A 20,161-nucleotide genomic window follows, 5' to 3' on the forward strand; every position below is an offset into this window, starting at 1 on the left:
GAGAAGGAAAAAGCCTAGATATTTTAAACAATTTTTTGTTACTATAGCCCAAGGCTTCCTCTTGATTCTTTTCAAGCGGCAATAAAAATAATATTAAATATTTAAAATGTGAACAGGCAAGTTTACTTACTGTTTCCTGGATGCCAGCGCACTGCATTTAAATATGCATTACAGTAATGGAAGAGAAATTCATGCTTAGATCGAGTAACTTTTCCTTGAAGTAAGGGCAGCAGATCATGTCCATCAATAATTCTAAATAGGAAAGCATTTCAAAATCAGAAGAATCCAAACCTCACTTTACTGAGAAAGTATTATAACTCTGCACATCTGCTAGTAAAAAAACCCAAAATCTGAATGGCCACCTCCATCTGGTCAAGTCGAAGAAAAACCTTCATGTGCTCCTTCCTTTGATTTTTACATTACTACTTAAGTAAACATTAATTTTACATTTTGTCATTATGAATGGTTGTTTTCTCAACTCTGTTTTGTTTTTTTTTTTTTTTAAACAAGAAATTGACCAGATATATGTGAATAAATTGCTACAACACAATCCTTCACGTGCACCTGCTCAAGCGTTTGGGAGTAGCCTGGCCAAAGTAATCCTAAAACTAAACTAGAGAAATATATGCTGCGCTCTGTTAGCATCCCCAGAAGTAACGGTAAGAATTCTGTCCAGCATATTATGCATACCTGAATTTAAGACAGAAGTAGTTGTTTCAAATTTGAAAATCAACTATGTTTCAATATGTATTTATCAACTACAGACAGACACACACACACGCGCATTCATATATATAGATATGTATATAAATTCTCTAAATGCTTCTGGACAATTCTGATCATGCGCTGAAGGAGTCAGTCAATTTACATAAAAATTGACTTATAAAATAAGTAAGGCTTTTAAATGTTTCCATAAATTAAGCCTTTGAATTGCTGGAATCAGCTGGAAGAGGAGAAATCACAATCTGCCTTTTTGACCTGGTATGAATAACAAATTTTACAATAAGTTTTATAGGAAATTACTTTTTGCTGATATACATATCAGCAAGTAATTCTTTCTTAAGCATTTTGAGCAATGTCTCATAAAAACTTTTTGAAACTTATAAAAAGTTTAAAAATGTCTATGTTAATTTTCATTACCATGAAACATTTTTCATGTTAGTGTAACAAGACAGGTACTAACTTCACTTTTTTAAGCCATAAGCTACATATGATGATTAAATTCATGGCAGGAACTGTATGCAACAGAGCCATTATGAGTAGCACTTTTCTCAAATGGTAGCCAAGAAAACATCCTGGAACTCCTAAAGCTATGTTATCTGATAACTCTGCCTTCTGAGTACGTCCTTGACTGTGGGGGTCTGTTGAATTAGAGTCTGTCCCACTTTCAATTTGTTGTGTTTTCTTGCCTGAGTGACAGACTTGTCTTGCCCCTGCAGGCTTGCTCATTAACAAACTAAGAGCAGGACAGATGCATGTATATTGTACACTTTCTGGTTTAGACCCTGTTGATAGGGAAAAGGGTATCTTCACTAATATGGCTCCAGTACTCTCGTATTCCTAGAGCTGCCGGTTTCAGAGGAATATATAAGACTCTTTCTGATGAATAATTTCTCTTCTTTAACTAGGAGCACCTCCTCCTTTTCTTTTTAACCTGCTCCCTCACAGTGACTGAATCCCAATTGTAATAATTTTTCTTACTTCTAATGAGGAATTCAGTGGAGTAATAGGAATTCAGCTGCTGGATGGAAAATGCTTCAAGATAGTCCATGACCTAACATGAAGCAGTACTTAGAGCATCCAGTCTATGGAAGAAATCTTACAGAAGAATCAGAGTGGAGCAACCTACAAGTGGAAGTTACACAAGTATATTGGGATTTCTATCAAAGAGATCAGAGAAAACATCAGTACTTAGTCTCCACTCAAGCAATATGAAAACAAACTGCATAGTATCTGCCACATAAGGACCAATCTGAACTGCTGAGGTTTGACAGTTACCACTTGTAGGGCATTTCTCAGGACCAATCTGACTAATTTTTCATGTCTTACACTTGTCCTACCCTGCCATTTCCTTCAAGCACTCAATGAATCATCATTAGCAGAATGACTCTGCTCAGCACTGGGCTTCCCCATGTGAATTCTCAATGCTTTGTGCTATTTGTGTGTTGTAGATGTTGAAGGATATGTTTATCAGCAGGTTTCTCTGCTTACTGGATTTGGAGGGCAACAGCACTTAAGTGGAGGTACTTTGCTGCTGAGATTGGGTATCTTCCAAACCAGACAAAGCCTGGAGATGTAGCAGTGTCAGTAAGGTATCTTATGAATTTCAGAAGCCCAGTGAGTTTTCTTATTAGGCTGTAAAACTCTGTAAGGGATTATTTTCACTAACTTGGCACAGGGGAAAAAAAATCCAAACAACAACAAGAACAACAAAAACAAACAAACAAACAAACAAACAAACACAAAACCAAAAACCAACCAACCAAAAAACACCCAAAAAAAAGAAAGGAAAAAAAACCCCAAAAAACAAGCAAACAAAAAAACCAAACACTTGTGAGAAAAGCCTAGCTGGTCATGAAGTTTAAAGTAATTTACAATTGCAGTTCCTTTTTCTACCCCATTCACTCATGCAGAACACAACTGTTTTGTTACATTCATTTTTGCTTTTGGTAAATATTTCCAGGTTTGATTTGACAGTATGTTGTTCTGATGGTTTCTCTTATCTTTTTGGTGCTTGGTTCTTGTTCTGCAAGTTAAGCTGTATTTACATACAACGTTTCTGTAAAATATATCAGTATGTCAATATGAAAAGAGACAACATACTATTGTAAGGATAAAACCCAGTTTCTTACTCACATTCTCACCTCTATCTTAATAGACATCACCAGAATGTATAAAACACTCATGACACTTTCTCTAAAACAGAGATGACTACAGAGCATACCTGTCAGAGGGTAACTGTGCCTCCGCAAGTTTGACTATGGTAGGAAATATATCCATGTTACTTGTTGGCTCATCAATATAGGCACCAGTCTGTATCACTCCAGGCCAATGGAGAAGACCTGGCACACGAATACCTCCTTCCCAGTTTGTTGATTTTCCACCTGTAAAATTAGTTTTGTTTGCTGAGAAATCAACTTCTTAGATAATGCTCCCTCCACAAGATTCAATTTCCAAATATTAAACATTCTGCTTAGCTAGAATCTTTCCATGAAATGTATTTTTCTTATTTTTACTTTGCTAGATTTTCCCCTAGAGTAGTACTTTATCACAGTAAATTTACTAATATGTATTAGTATTTAGTATAAATAAACTAAATGAACGTATTTAGTTTACAATAAAGTAAATATGTGCAGGAGATTAAAAGGCACTTTACAGGAATCTTCATATAGAATTTGGTCTAGATAGGGTGTCCCATAACCCACTTTATCCATGTATCTCCCTTTTTCGAATTAAAAAAAAAGAAAAAAAATTACAACAAAGTACTTCAAGAGTTCTATTTCCTCAGCCTCTTTAACCTCCAAAACACCTCATACATGTCTTGGCACCTTTGGTGCCAAGCTCAGCCCTTGCTATATGTATACGTTATCCGTTTTACTGAGTCCTCGATGATCTTTTCTATTTCAGTAATAGTGGTTTCAGAATCCACCTGGTTTTCTACAGGTTTTTCACTGTTTGTAAAGGTAAATAGTAACTTCAAGATAGAAAATTCTCTTTTGCAGAGATATTTACCTATATATATACATATTCTTGTGGCTGAAAGAGTATTAGCTCATGAGTCCTTGTTATATCAAATTTCTGCTTACATTTTTCATGGGCTTTATCAGAATTCATAATATTGAATAGTCAGAGACACATCTAGTCTGCAATCAGAAAACTCAGACTTCCTAATATCCAGCATTATGCCAAGCAACAATATTTCCTTAAGCTGTTTTTGGAAAACAGTGCCAAGATCAGATCTCAACAAGACTACTCGTGTTCTAGAGCACTGTTAAAAGTTTACTCCTGTCTGTGAGTCAAATCTGATTCCATTCACATAATAAAGTGTTTGGTTACCTATTCTAAAACTCAAGAATGAGATGCATGTACTACTTTTGTTCGCATTCTTGTAAAAAATATGATTTTTCAAAACAAAAATGTAAATTTAAGTTCATAAAGTTGTTATCTGGGGAGGTGTAGAACACCTGTTGCCTAGCAAAAGGAAGTGTTCATCCAACAGTATGCTGCTTAGTTGTTAATTTTGTTAGGTCAAGGTCAGAGTAGGTCTCAACAGACTGTGTACATCTTCTGTAGAAAAGATTATTCCTGTTCAACAATCATTAGGTTTTTCAAAGTTTGGTGGGATTAGGTGTTAGCTAGTAGGAAAAGGTCAAGACTGAGCTATGGTGCATAGAAAATCCTGTTGAGTGGGAATAGTTAAATCCAAATAAGTCAAGAAAAGCACAAGGACAGAAAACTATAGATATCTTCAAATTAACATACTTTCTGTGAACAGCTATGCCAGGGAGATAATTTAGTTCATGAGCCAGATCCCAGTTCTATGTACACATCACAGCAGCTTTTTGGCTGAACAGTATCAACAGACAGAAAACTCCAAGAGTTGACCTATACTGTATGTAGCTTTAAGTGTGAGGCTCCTTTTATTTCTGTGTACAGAACCCAGTAACAGTGCTAGCTAGATTGGATTGCTTAAGTAAATTCTCATTACACTGTTGTCTCCTGTGTAATCTGAAGACAGAAAAATTTCAAGATAAGGGGTGAACCTGATTTCCACATGCTGCAATTCTTAAAACCTAGATATTGTGTCACTTTCACAGCTCTTAGGTTGACAGTGCAATTTTCTTGAATCACTACAGAAAAGGTCAGAAAAGCTGCACATTACCCAAGCACAAAGGAACTCTGCACACTCCGACTCTCCACTGTAAGATACAAAAAGCAAAATGGACTCCACAGTAGGGCTATATCTTCACTTATGTCTATGAAGAAGTGACTGCTGTTTTCCTTTCAAAAGGCTAATTGGAGCATAATTTTTTTATAGCTCTGGAGATTGGGAATAGCAGGGAACCAGGGCAGGAATTACAAGTCACTGCAGAAGACTATCTTCTATTATCTACGCTTATGTGGTATTCATTTTTATTACAATAATGTTCAGTGACATATATGATTTTTAAAAATCTAGCTGTTAAATTTTGTTCAAGCATTCCTATCTGCATTCTTTTTTCCTAAAAAAAAAAAAAAAAAAAAAAAAAAAAAAAAAAATCAAGTTTTTACTTCTGATGCTTGAAACATGAAGCAAACATCCAAATAGCTAAAATATGAGAAGGGCAATAAAAAAATCCACAAAATATCATTATTTTAAAAAAAATCTCTTAATATTAAGGATCTGACTCACTAGTTTTGTATTTTGCTTGGACTTGACAACACTGAAATGGAGAAAAGACAGGAACCTAGTAGTCTATATGCCTTGCAAACTCTAGGCAGCCTAGCTGTATATTATTTTTGTTCTCTTAAATTCTTATAAAAGTTTTTTTTTAAAGCATAAGATACACCAAGCTGCATCTTCATGCTTAGCTTTCTGAGTGGTTGCAGCTTTCAGTGTTATATTGAACAATAGCCTATGTTTACCTCTCCTAAAAAATCCACAGGAATAGGCAAAATACATAACTCTCTGCAGTCATCCACAACATGATGTCAAATTTCCATTATATCCTCATTTTAAATCTTAGCTAAAAGAATACATCTTTTCTTTTTCTCCCTCTGGTTTAAATTGACTGCTATTATCTAACTCTGGGAATAGAGTTTTTACAAAGGATGATATATAAAGGGGAACTCTGTGGTAAATTGTTATTAACATGAATGATGAAAACTATTTTAAATACCTTTCTTAGATCATGTGGATTATAATCATACTACCCTTTCCTTCCTTCATATTTTCTTATTAAAAAAAGCTTCTAAACCCAATTTATTATCTTGAATAATACAGAAATACAAAGAAATTGATTATTCTACCCATATGTAATATACTTTATGCTACAAATATCAACAATCTACTGTTTACTTTACAAAACGATCAAAAACCAATTTATTTTCAATGGCAAGTTCACTCTTTATTTTACTGATTTTTAACTTGTTTCATGTACTGGTTTTGCTAATTTTCAATCTGAGCTGTTCTTGTACAGGTGAATGGAATAGACATGATCCATTTGGACATCTTCTCATCTGACCTTTCTTCCAATCAAAGGAAATGATCTCTCAGGATACTTTTTGTTTCAGTCAAAATTACAAGATGGGTTGATCATTTAAAAATCTTGACCACTTCAGAGAGAATATAAAAATGCAGTACATTTGAAAAAAAAGGTAAACTCCTGCTTTCATTCAAGTCAAAAGTGAAACTTCAGTAAATATCCCTAAATATGCCATAACGTGGTCCCTGGGGCCAAAGTAATGGTCATCTTGATTTCTCTGTGGCTTACAGGTAGGAAAAGTTTACTAATAGCTTCAAGAAAATCTGCAGAACTAACTTGTCACTGAGTGTATAAACTTATATTAAAATAATAAATTTGAATGACTTATTGGATAATTGATTCCTCCAGTTGTTGTTTAGGTCTCATAGATCCTTAGGAAACACTCATCATTATTTTTCATGGATATTAACAAATAATGATGATAATACCTATTTCTAAGGAACAAAGTACTTACAATGAATGTTGTTCAAATAGTTTGCCATTATCAGTGTTGGACTCCACTTCCACTAGCAGCAGAACTCACGACCTACTCTGGTGGCACAACAGTAGCCTAGGGCCTGTATACATTGCACTAACTGCTTCAGAAGTACAAAGACAGACAATGTTTCTAACGCACTAGTCTGAGGTACAGCAAAAATATATATATCCAAAAGAAGTTGACGGTAAGAGATGCAAGAAGACTCCGCAGAAATCCTGTACATAACAGAGTGGGATAGACATCAACAAGTGACAATGAGAGAGGACTTCTACTGTCTGCATATGTACCACTGAAATAGTATAATGAGAAAAGGTGTGGATAAAAGTTTTTATTGTCTTTACTGATTACTGCTATAGATTATATACACTTGCTATAGATTATATATGCTGAAGCCAGTTCAAGAAATTACTCACTAAGAAACTAAATAAAAATTACCACAAAATATTTAGATTTAAAATCTCAGGGTACCAAAGAAGAATATAGTGCCATCCTTTAAACCAGTCATCTTACACTGCTTGTTTATTCCATGGAGAAAAAATTCTGTTAATTTATTTATTCTATTAACCTTATTCTAAAGTATAGATCTGAAGTATTTTGAAAAACTAACCTTATTTCTGTTCCTAAGGAAAGCTATGGTGACTAGCACAAATGAACATGCTTCAATGGGACAATTAGTAAAAAAACACCTAAGGAGAAGTCAGTGCAGGTATCCTGGAAATCATATACAAAATCAATACCTCAGTGTTCCATCCCTTTCAACAGAGAAATGTCACAGAACAGAAAAAAACCCACTGAAAAAATTACACAGAAAATTTTAAGAAGAGACTTCAGTTACACATAATAGTGTCCATATTTCAGTCTAAAAATATTAATATTAATATATTATCACATATGCATGCAGGAGTACTTCATGAGTTCTGGTAAGAAGACCTTGAGCTGTTGGGAAGAAATTCTTATTAAAATAGCCACTATTTTTTGCTTTAGAAGCTGTATCTAGATTTAAACCTTTTAAAGATTTTTGACAAGGACCTTCAGGAAAAATTACTGGAACATTAATCATGGGTTAGGAGACAAAAGGTTGTCATGAATCAAAATCTAACAGGCAGGAAACAAAAAGATTAAACAAACAGCCTATGACCCTTTGCAAAAGCAAGTCAATAGCAAGGTACCTTGATGCTACTCTGTGTTAAGCTCCTTACTATTTTAATATATTTCCTTCAGTTTTGAAAGAGAAGTGAGCCATGGAATTGAAAAATCCACCTGACACAAAGTATCAGAGGTTGATCAAATTCAGAAGAAAAGATAATGCCCTTCACACCAAGTTGGATGAACAGGAAACAATGCAACTTCAAATTCTGTAAAAATATTTGCAGCACAATGAACATGGAGAAAAAAATAACTGAACTAGGGTCTATAACTGAACTAGGGTCTATGGTCTTAGTTTTTCAGACTATAACTTTCATTGCATACTTTCAAAAAAGAACCCATACAAAGACTAAGGCTTTATGCATATCTGTAATCAGTAAGATACAAAGTCAATAGGATGAATAGGATAATATTAAGAAGCTAAGTATATGGACAAGTTGACACTTAATGGAAAAAAACAAAAGGTTTTGACCTGTAAAGTAATTTTAAAAAATACATTGCACAATTAGAAATAATTCACAGAGGAAAATAACAAGAAATTAGGGACAAGGTCATCAATAAGAGAAACAGAAGAGACAATTATCTTCTGAATGAGGTATTAAAGGCAAGGAGGCACTAGAGAAGTATTTAAAACAAAGGTAAGCCAGGGAAAATATAAAACCTTTTCCCTCCTTTATCTTATATCAGAGAGTTGAAATGAAATGAAATTTGCAACTTTCCTATTTCAAAATAGTAAACGAAAGCACTGTGTTCTCATTGACAAGTGATAGAGGCTATGCTCAGAATTTAAAAAGACTCAGAGTAGAATTTCATTTCCATATGATGAAAAATTATATAACTAATGCTAAAAAATTTTGTGGAATCTCAGTTGTCAGGATTCACATCTTTAACCAAGCTCATACTATCTAGGATTAGGAGATCTTCTTAGGGATTTTCTTATTTACTACATAGACTCTGATCCTGATAACTAAATGTCAGAAAAAGGCCACTGGAAAGAGATTTTCATCCATCACTTCAATATTACCATATAATGTCTTCTGAAAAAGGATACTGCAGAGATAAACCAGACTGTGCATGGCAGTAACTGCTTAAACACTGGTTAGCTCTGGTTTTCAATTTTAAGGGCTATCCAAATTTATAGAGACTGTTCCATAGTCAGAATCCAGGGCAATAAAACCTTCAAATAGCAATTTCCCCTTTTTGCATCCAGTCTTGTAGCACTGGCCTAAGTCTCCAAACACCTCTTAAATTTTATCATTGGTGCTTATTTGGCTGGATATCAAGACAAATTAGTGAGTTAGAATTGTGGAGATCTGTTGAGAGCTTTTGATTCTAGGGCAGAATCAATCAATTATTGCTGAGCATACCGCTCCAGCTCTTACAAGAGGGTTAAGTGGCTTGATTCATATTCGGATTTATACAGCACTCATATACAAAAAAATAAGTAGTGGAGATTGACTGGCAGAAATGGAGAAAGGTCTTATATGTCTCCCAGTTTTTTAAACTACTCATCAGATGAAGCAAATTCCTAGTGGGCACACACATGAGCACAAGCAGCATAAAGATGGTCCTTTAGCTTTTTTAGGCACACTGCTATATCAGTGCCTGAGACTTGGGACTTCACAGGTCTGGTCTCATTAACTCTGCCAGAGATTTACACACCTCTAACACTTTTCATCACACATGACTTTTAATATTAATAAATTCCTATGTATGAAAATTGCTAATTATGCAATTAATTGATCATTTCCACTTCAGCCCTTTTGAAAATGATGCATAATATACCTGTTAAACTAAGGACGGATATGGAGATGGAGGGAGTGGAAGATAAAGCAGAATTCATTGTATTTTAAAATGGTAGAAGTATATTCAACTGATTGCATGGGTCTTTTAATTTCTTTTTATTTTATATGAATGTCATCAAATAACGATTTTTTTCTTACACTGTGATTATTTTCTAACCCATTGTATATTACATTTGCCAGCACAGCACAGTAAACAGAATCACAGAATGACAGAATCAACCACGCTGGAAAAGATCTCTGAGATCATCAAGTCCAAACTATGACTTAACGTCACCTTATCAACTAGACCATGGCACTAAGCGCCACATCCAATCTTTTCTTAAACATCTCCATGGATGGTGACTCTACCACCTTCCTGGGCAGCCCATTCCAATGCTCAACGACTCCTTCTGTGAAGAACTTCCTAATGTCCAACCTAAAACTTCACTGGCTCAGCTTGAGGCTGTATCCTCATGTCCTGTTGCTCATTGCCTGGGAGAAGAGGCAGATACCCACCTGGCCTCAACCTTGTTTTACATAGTTTTACAGAGTGATAAGGTCTCTCCTGAGCCTCCTCCTCTCCAGGCTAAACAACCTCAGCTCCTTTAGCCACTCCACACAATTAATTAAAAAAAAAAAAAAAAGAAGTCCCATTATTACCCAAGTAAACCCATCAATCAGATTTTTTCATGAATCCAGGTAAGATCTATTTCAAGTTTTTCTTTGTTCTGTAAGTATGAATACAAAATTTTGCAAGGCTTGAGAGAAAAGACTTCATTCAAAGTTCCTCAGCAAGCCATATTCCCTAGTGTATTTGTCTTTTTTTCCCTCCTCACCATTTATCCTGTATCTTATGTCTGGCACTCGAGAAGGCAAATATTTTTTAGAGCTTCTAAAACACCTCAGGCTGTGCCTACAGCTACAGATATGTAACCATATGGTTCCTTAATTACTTAAATCACTATGTAAGGCCTGCGTGCTAACGTTCAAGGTACACTTCACTCTGGTGTTAGCCCAAGGGGACCCATCTGATAGACAGACCTCGTGACTTTGGCATTGCTTGTTTTGCTGCTGTGGCATTTCCTTGGCAATTCTCTTAAAATATAAGGGTCATTTCTCAGATATCTATTGACTAAAAACTGTGGAGTCTTGTCACTTGAAAACTTCATTGTATTGTTATTGCTTACTTTGTGTGCCTATATTTTTTCCTTTCTGAAGTTTTGCAGATGATATAAAACTGGGAAGCTACCATCCAGAAGGACCTTTAGAGGCTTGGAGAAATGGGCCAAATGGAACCTCATGAAGTTCAGTAAAGGAAATACCAAGCCCTGCATCTGCACAGCAGTAACCTCTAACACCAACAGAGTCTGGGGGATGACTTGCCGGAAAGCAGCTCTGCAGAGAAGGGCCTGAGGGTCCTAGTGAACAACTAGTGGAACATCAGCCAGCATTGTGCCTTCTGGCAAGGAAGGCCAACATCATTCTGAGCTGCATTAGGAAGAATGTTTCCAGCAAGTCTTATTCTCTGCTCAGCACTGGTGAGACATATCTGGAGCACTGGGTTCAAGTGAAGAACTCCCCAGTACAGGAGACGTGGACATACTGGCGTGAGTTCAAAAGAAGGTCAGACAATGATTATCCAGCTGGAGCATTTGACATATGAGGAGAGACTGAGAGAGATGTTCAGCCTGGAGAAGAGAATGCTTAGTTGGATCTTATCCAGCTGTAAGGATTTACATGAATAAAGAGGACAGAGCCAGACCCTTTTTTGTGGGGCCCGTTGACAGGACAAGAAGCAATGGGCACAAACTAAAGCACAGAAAGCTTCATCTAAACATAAGAAAAAGATTTTTTTTTTTATGGTGGGTGTGATTAAACACTGGAGAAAGTTGCCCAGAGAGGCTTTGAAGTCTTCATCACTGGAGATTTTCATATCTGGACTGGATATAGTCCTGAGCAACCTGTTTTAGCTGACCCTGCTCTGCAGGGGCTAGGACTGCAGAGACTGGGAGATGCCCTCCAAACTCAACTACTATGAGATCTTTTAGTTCTGTGATACTATATAGAAAAAAAAATCATACCTGAGGGTAATTTACTTCTTTCTCTCTACAACTAAAAGTTTTAAGTTTGGTATATGACTTTCCAAAAATTTATGGATTTCTTTGATCTTGTCCCCTGAAATATGAGTTGAAAACAAATTACACGGCCACTACCCAGTGAAAGAATGAAAAGAACTTAATCTCTGGTAAAAAAAAAAAAAACAACCACGAATACTCACTGAATTTCATTAAAAAGAGTGAAAACAAGCATTCTTACTTGTTGAAGCATTGAAAACAAGCATTTCAATAAGACTGAAGATTAGACCTTGTCCACAAAGTACATTACAGTTTTGGTGCAAACCCAAGGAGATGATAGCTTTTCTTCTTGCATTTTTCAAGAATAATCAGAGAATGTTCACCTTTATATATGCCATTGTATCCTCCATGGACTTCGCCAGCACTAGAAATTTCTTCAATATGAGCCCCTTGGTCAGATGTGAAGTATACAAGAGTTTTGTCACTCAGATTATGTTTTTCCAGCACATCCAGAACTTGTCCTAGGGAAAAAGACAATAAATAAATACAAAGAAAAAAAAAAAGGACAGCTTTAGTACCTTTGAGTGGCTTTTTCATTAGTCTTGGCACACATAAATATTTTTTTCCTTATGCCTTTTTGAGACCACTTTCCACATAAACTCTATTATACATAGCAATTGGCACCATGCAGCATAGAGTAGGAGACAACTGCACAAGGCGTTTTGCAATCAGGACCATGGTTCGATTGCTGCAGGGTTTCTTGAAGTACAAAATTAGAAGATTTGTGCACAGCAGAGAAAAGGGCTGATCCACAGAGAGCCTGTGACCTTTGGAAGCAGTTGGTCTCAATCAAGGAAGTCCCTCAGCAAGAAGATTCAAGCTGCTGAGGATATCTGAAAGTGTTTCAGCATGCAGAATAGAGCTCACAGTTTGGGGGTAAAGCCTTGCTGCCTAGCAACTATAGAGGCAGCATGGCAGAAATCTCAGTGTGAGCGTTAAGACATTCTGAAAAAAAAAAAAAAAAAGGAAGAGAATGTATGTAGTGTCTTTGGAGACCACGTGGTTTCATTATCAAACTTATTAATTAGTCCTTAATATCTCATCACATAAGAAGACATCAACTAAACTCAAGATGTGTTAGGTAATAAACACACACAGGTGCATGTATTTAAAAGAAGTATCCACATGGATAAGTTTTGTAACTGTAAGGTAACATGGGCTCATGTTTCATTTTCACAAAAGGCTCCTCATGCTACCTTGGCACTGTGGAGAGCCTTGCAGTGTACACAAATTACATTTAAACCCATTCAGACTCCATTCCTTAAAGGGTGTTTATGAATGAGAGTGAAGCTGCTACTTGTAACTTGCTCCAGTGAATTTTATACTGATTAGGAATCTAAAATTATTGGTCCTGGAAAATGACCAAAACTTAAGAATATAATTCTTCACATCAGCCTGCCGATGGGTTCTAAGCTTGTCCTTTAGGGATCTCAGAACATTTTATCTTTACCCTTTTTACTTAAAGATTCAAGAATGGTCCAATTTGAATGTTAATTTTGATTTGTTCAACTGTCCACTAAGAATTAATTCCTCATCTAATGTCCAATTATTGTGTCAAAGAAGATGAGATAAGGACTTTTAAATGATTTTCAGACCATCATTTCAGTTGCTATGTTCTTTTTCTGGATAAGGAGTAGTTAGCTTCTTATTGCTACTATTTCTAGTTGACTTTTAATGTTGTAGCATTCTAAAACTGCCTTGTTAAAATGGTTGACTGTCTTCATTTCTCATTAGCTCAGATGACTGGATCATGAATAAAGGAACACCAGCAGTTAAATACCTATTCATCTTGTATGCAAACTAGAAGCAAAGAAGAAATGTAAGAGTAGGAGAATTTGTTTATGTAAATTTTGAAGCCTCGTGGGAGTTGAAATTTCCCAACAGAGATGAGGAAAATCTGTTACAAAGGCTGACATTTTAAAGTTGGTGGGTTGAGGAAAAATCATGCAGATCCATCTTGCTGCATAAGGTGGACTTAGTGCCAGAAAAGAGAGAGGCAAATTCCCATTTGCTACTGAGATTCTTTGGAGAAGGTACTTGCTAAGTAACTACAATATCCCTTGGAAAGGTGGCAATGATGATAAAAAAGCAGAGTATAAAGATAAATTAGGACATTATGTGTAGGTATTCAGCCACATGACCTCCAGAGTTCCCTTCCAACCTATGACAATAATAATAAATAGTATTGTGCAAAGAAATATATGTACAATGACGCGCACAACAGCATTTTTTTACATACGACATTTTCCTTTATGAAACTGAACTTTCAAATTCATCGATACCAAACAAAATTAAAATAAAATTAGAATTGCACTCAGCATATCAAATTAAATGATCTCTGGTGATCAGAGACACCGGTAATCATTCAATAATGGCCATTTTGATTCCCTAATTAATTTGGGGAAAAATGAGAAGCAATGAAAAATGTCTTGCTATCACAGATAATTAACCTAAAATTTAAAAATTAATATTAAATATGTAAGACATTATGATGATATTTTTATTTAGTGTTTGTAACAGAGTTGAGTAGCTTGACCTTGCCTGGAAAAAAAAATTCTGCCACTCAAATGTTTCCCATTTTAGAAAAAATACACCTCAATAAAATGTATAGAAATTCTCATCTAAAACTTGTTGAACTCAATGGTAAAACCTCCATTTCCTTCAAATGGATTTTTAAATCAAAGAGGATTGGCTACATTAGGGTTAATTAATGAATGCTAAAATGACAATTTATTTTAGAGCAACTACATTTTTCAGTACAGGTGGACTAATAGCAGTAATTCAAATAACATTATTGTCAGAGAATGGCAATCACAATGCACTCACAGAAATGAAGCAAAACTTCCATTCCTATTTTGATCTTGAACACTGACACCTTCTAGAATGAAAAATATAAATAAAGAGCAAAGTATGTGCTGCCAGGAGATAAGCCACATTTAAGTGCATTTGAATGAGGTTACTACTGTTCACTTAAGCAATACATTATTTTTTAGTATTTCTAGATGGTAACTAGTACAGAAAAATGAAAATAATGCCTTGTGGATCTCTATGAAGAGATACCTTTTATTTGCAATATTACATGAATTTTGGAAGCAAATACTACCATGAAGGAAAAACACAACCTTTACCATTTTCTCATAAAAATTTAATTTCAAGTCTAACTCATCCACTCTCACTACTTCTGTATATTTCAGAGACTTTAGAATTAAGTTACAATCGATGTATAAACATTCCCAGGCAATGGCAGTTAACCTATTTTATCTGCCTTTGGAAGAGGTGAACTGTAAAAAGACCTTTTATACCTGTTGGCTAAAAAGAAAAGATAGGCAACTAACTCGAAAGTAAATGCCTTCATATTAGACATCAAGGACAGTAAGATGAATTGTACCCAAAGTGCTAGACATGCAAACTACAGGAGCAACAAACTTTATTGAATGTGGTGAACAGATAAATGATGTCTGCGTAAGAGATGATGGTAAAACTGTATTGCTTCACCCATAAAATATGATGGGAAGTATGTTACATGTCATGTGCTTTTGAATTACAGGAATGGGGTTTCAGCTGGCTGAAGTTCTATTGCTGGTTGCAGAGAGCAATACAAATTTTAATAGTGTTTTTGGATGTAAAGAGTTTATACAGGATATGAAACTCTGGGATAGATAAGTCAAAACATCAGGAAAACCATAGCTTTGTTGAAGCAACAATACCTTGCTATCCCCAGAGTAGGAAATTATCAATAAAAATGGAAAGAGTTTTGATTGGAAAAGCTCACTTGAAAGCCATGTTCTAAAGAATTAACAGCTGCATTGATCTCTGTGGATGGTACCATTTACATTTTTTCCAATTTAAACAGAACATATTTGGAAAGACAACATTTCTGAATATCAAAATCAATCTAACTGAAGGAGCTGCATAATTTCTGAAGCCATTTCGCAAACAGAATTTCAGATCAAGTTCCTCCTACTATAATCATTTTAGCAATATATATCACAATGTACGTGACTACCGTTGTATCAGACAAAGGTATTAGATCATTGGACATTTTCATTTCTTTTATATTTTTTTTAGGTTAAGGACACCGTTAAGATGTTTCCTGTTTTAATTAGTACATCAGTGTTCGAAAATTTAAGTAAAACTCTCTCCATAGTATACTGAAGACTGCTCTCTATATTCAGCTCTCCATTCTTGCTTCAAGCTTTGTAAATTATAAAGAATTATTTCATTTGGAATGTGAAAATGCCAATTTCAGTGCATTGGTAGTCATGTGAAAGTGAGAAGAGCAATTGACTCAGTTCTTTGGAATGAAACACAGTGCCATGCCACTATTCAACTTCTGTAGCACAACCTGAATAGCAGCTGAACCAGCTTCTCTAATGCTGAATTTAATTTCTGAGTTTTGAATTATATAAAGCTCCTACTGTACTTATCTACATGAAGAGATAAGGTTTATAGAAAATGACTATTCATTTGAAAACAAGCAACAAACATTGAAAACCAATAATGTATTTACAAACATGTTAGTGATTTGGAAAATTGTTCAAAGGTTCAGTCAAGTAGGAATAGGAACAATTGGACTTTATTCATAAATTAGTCTGCTGTCATTTCAAATCAATAGGAAAATATGTTATTTGTACTAATTTGAAATAACTTAGAGTATTGCTGAAGCCATGAATAAAAAGCTACAGAAAACAGAATACCTCTGTGTAACCTAAGCAAAAGAACAAAATAGTCTCTCTACTTGTAAGGAAAGCTTTAAAGCAGTTTTCCAGATTCAAAGAAAAAACTAGATTCAGAAGAATGGTTAAGGATCTGTCTCAGGAAAAGAAAGTTGAAAATAAACAAAATTCCTGTAAATGTAACATTCTTTTTCCACTCCAGCAGACTTTCACATGCCTCTCATATCTAGAAACTTACAGCAAGCTTGAAACAACTACTGGACAAAGAGTCCAATAGATCAGGCACCACATCACTGCCTAGAATAGGCAGTTTGGTTGTAATTGGGACTTTATTCTTTTTATTTCCTGTTCAGAATTTGCTACTGCTGCTCATATTTGGTTTCAAACAGCATCATTAACCAGAATCACAAGTAACTTGTAGTCAGCTCTAGGGGTTCACCTCTGTGAGTGGCAAGCCTTTGAAATAAATGCATAAACTCCTACAAGTTAATGCTACATGCATAAGAATCTGGAAACCCACATTTCTCCCAGAAAATATATCGATGCCATTCAACTATATACCTACCACATAGTAAAGCTCTTGGGAGCCCCTTCCTGCTACAGCAGTTTAAGGTAATGCCACAGTTAATTGTCTCTTCAGTTTAAGATTTTCACCTTATAAAAACTTAACGTTGCAACTTCTGCATACCATTATTCACAAGCTAACAATCATTTTAATCTCTAAGTTGATTTTCTGTGATAAAAAAAAGATACTTCATTCTAATGCACTAATCTGATTACAAAATCCACTAACTAAAACCTTTGTATGAAAACAAGTTTAGTAACTAAGATCAAGACATCTCCATCTTAATTTTAGCTTTTGCACATTCCGGGTTATAAATATGCAAATGTTCCTGTGGTTTGCTCAGAGCCATCCAGTTTTCCCTTGATAAATATGTAAATCAGTTTGTCTCTGCAGTGGGCAAGTAATTATCACTTCTAGACCTAGTCATTGAGAACAACACTTGAGGTAAAGATGGAAAATAATAAAACCATTGACAGCAACACAAGAAGTGGCTGCACATATGGTGAACAGTACATAAACTCTGCATGCAACTTCGTTTAACATTCAGAGGTAGAACCACTGTAAAGTGGAAATTCTGAGACAAAGTATTAGGATGATGCTATGGCACATTATCCAGCCAGTCAACAGAACACATCCACCTAAGAAGACAAGTGATTCTCATAAGGATGACATCAGCATGTGAACCACAAAAGTGACAATGAATACTAGTTAGTACAATTCTTTGACTAGAACAGAAAATAAATACATAACTAATTACAAAAGGTAATTCCTGAAGGAAGTAGAGTCTAGATTCAGTGCAAAGCTTAATCAGTACTACTGCACTCCTATTTTTAAAGTTACACTATGGAAACAATCCATACAATGAAGTCTTCTCCAAAAGTACAAAGCTGGAGCCCCACATGTGCAAAGTTCCTACTATGATAGGCTAGTGGGATACTCAGTGTCAACAGGACATTCTGCCAAATAAGTAGCATCTGGTTCTGAAAAAAACACATCTACATTAGTGCTTTAATTGGTAACAGGAGTGCATATTTACAGTAAATCCAATCATGGATGGTTAATATATTTATGTTTCCATAGCAAAACCCTCTTGGATTTTGTGACCTGGATTCCTTTCAAAGTAAACTAAACTCAAGGACAAACTCTAGGAATGCAACTAAAGCACTGGCACTACTGATGGACATTCAGTGTACAGAACCACAGTAGAGCTGGTCTGAAGTGAGTTTTCTGTCTCTGCTGGTGTGCTGAGAGTCTCCAGCTTAGAAGACAGTTCAGACTTGCCTGTGTTGGCAGTTTAAAACATGGCAGAATTGATGAATCTGCCACAGAAATTCTGGTGCAAGCATAAGGTACATGTACATAGAGGGTACATACATAGAGGGTAGATACATACAGTGTACACATCTACATCTAACATAGTTACTATAAACACTTTTTAAGGTCAACAAAGCAAATTAAGAATTTCCATATGCAGATCACCTATACTAAGAATTTGGCCCCAACATTCTGAATTCTTTCCTCAATCAAATCAGGTGAGGCAATCGCCCCAGACTTAGCTACCTACCACTGCCATTCAGATCAGTAGTTGTTAGGTCCAGACAGTCTGTGTAGAACATCAAACCCTTTTCTGTTGGATTCCCCTAGACTCAAAGCGGGAAAAGTAAATCTGAGTGCAAGCACTCAGAGAAGGGTATCTTTTAAACAAAAAACAAAGCAACTTTGGTGTAGAGTCAGCTATGCTATCAGTGTGAACTTGTGTTCAGTTTGGATTTGGACTGTCATATAACTGTAAACTTGTCATTGACTTGTGACTGTTTATACAGTTTTATAAGTATAATGTGTCTTTCAGACCCTCAGGATAAGTTTTCAGCATAGTGCACGGCAGATTCGGTATGCACAGCTTAGCAGCTATGAATAAATCAACCAAATTTTGACTTACGTATAAGGTAAGTTTTTTCCTGGAGATGAGTACCAAATCTCTTATTTTCTTATTCATATAGGGTTCTAATAATTTTTAAGTGTGAAAGTTGGAATGATACTTTAAATATGCATAGATATATGTAGATAATAAAGCACAGAGTTAAGATGTCTGAAGACCTGTAAGTTTAGCAGCAATACAGACAATGCAGGATGGAAAAGGTTTCATATTTACATCAGTACTATAACACTAATGATGGATTACTACAGGTCAAAAAGTATAACTATTTGATGACGATTTCCTTATTAGTATTTAAATTAGCTAATAAATGCGTTGCTTGAAATTCACTTTTAGACCCTACATCTGTTGAACATAAGGCTATGTATTTCTAATGTAAATCTTAATTTTTAGCCTGCTTAAAATGCTAAAATATGAGAAATGGTGATGCAATTATAGGAAGGTCCATTGCATTTGCATTTTCTATGGCAACTGTAATAACTTTTTGGGTAAATCTTCATTCTGCACACATCTAAGATGCCTTTTCACACATACAACTAAGATGCATAATTCAAAAGACACTGTCTCATTTCCCACTTTGAGGTCTCCCATGTTTTCTTCCAAATCATGAAAGGGATTTCTTTAGGTGGGACTTAGGCAAACTGTAATGACAACTGATGGATGCTATTCACTTTTGAATTAGACTGTCAGGGGAAGTTAAGGCTTCAGCTATTTGATCCTTCCAATATATGCTGATGGTGACTGATTGAATAAATGTGGAGTGATAAAAGAAATTCTTCTCTAAGTCTTCAAAGATTTAAACATTCACTAATGTCAGACTAAGTTTTAAACTGAATATGGCTATGGTCCTAGATCCAAATGCCTAATGACTATTTTGCCAGATTAAAGTATGAAGATTATGAAAAATTCAAAGCTGGGCAAATAATTTAACCCCATATTTTAATCCTCTGCTATTCTCTGAAAACTTCAAAGTATTTTTCAGTTGTTTGTTTCATTTTTATAACTTTTGTTAAATAAAATTCAAACTGTGATAAAATTGGCTGACAGTAGAGCATAAGCATTTGTTGTCTTTTATCAGCCAAACTTTGCTGAATTTGGAAGCAGATGTTAAACATTTGCTATAAAACATATACCATAAAGCTAAGAGGAGTTTTATCAACATCAAATTAATTTTCCTCATAAAATCTTAATAATTT

The 20,161-nt window shown here is 35.2% G+C and overlaps 1 protein-coding gene across 4 annotated transcripts in view; it reads right to left on the reverse strand.

Moving 5' to 3' along the window:
* The window catches only part of STS (steroid sulfatase), a 105,391-nt gene that overhangs the window by 25,928 nt on the left and 59,302 nt on the right, over positions 1–20,161 (reverse strand). For all 4 annotated transcript variants that reach the window (XM_027639416.1, XM_027639394.1, XM_027639399.1 and 1 more), the window contains 3 exons: positions 12,112–12,249; positions 2,945–3,104; positions 131–252 (listed from right to left, as the gene is read on the reverse strand). In XM_027639416.1, coding sequence (XP_027495217.1) covers positions 131–252; positions 2,945–3,104; positions 12,112–12,249 — 420 coding nt within the window. The remainder of the gene's footprint in view (positions 1–130; positions 253–2,944; positions 3,105–12,111; positions 12,250–20,161) is intronic.

The sequence above is a fragment of the Corapipo altera genome, unplaced genomic scaffold (assembly GCF_003945725.1).
Source record: "Corapipo altera isolate COAL_440 unplaced genomic scaffold, ASM394572v1 0, whole genome shotgun sequence".
In the NCBI taxonomy this organism is placed as follows: Eukaryota; Metazoa; Chordata; class Aves; order Passeriformes; family Pipridae; genus Corapipo; species Corapipo altera.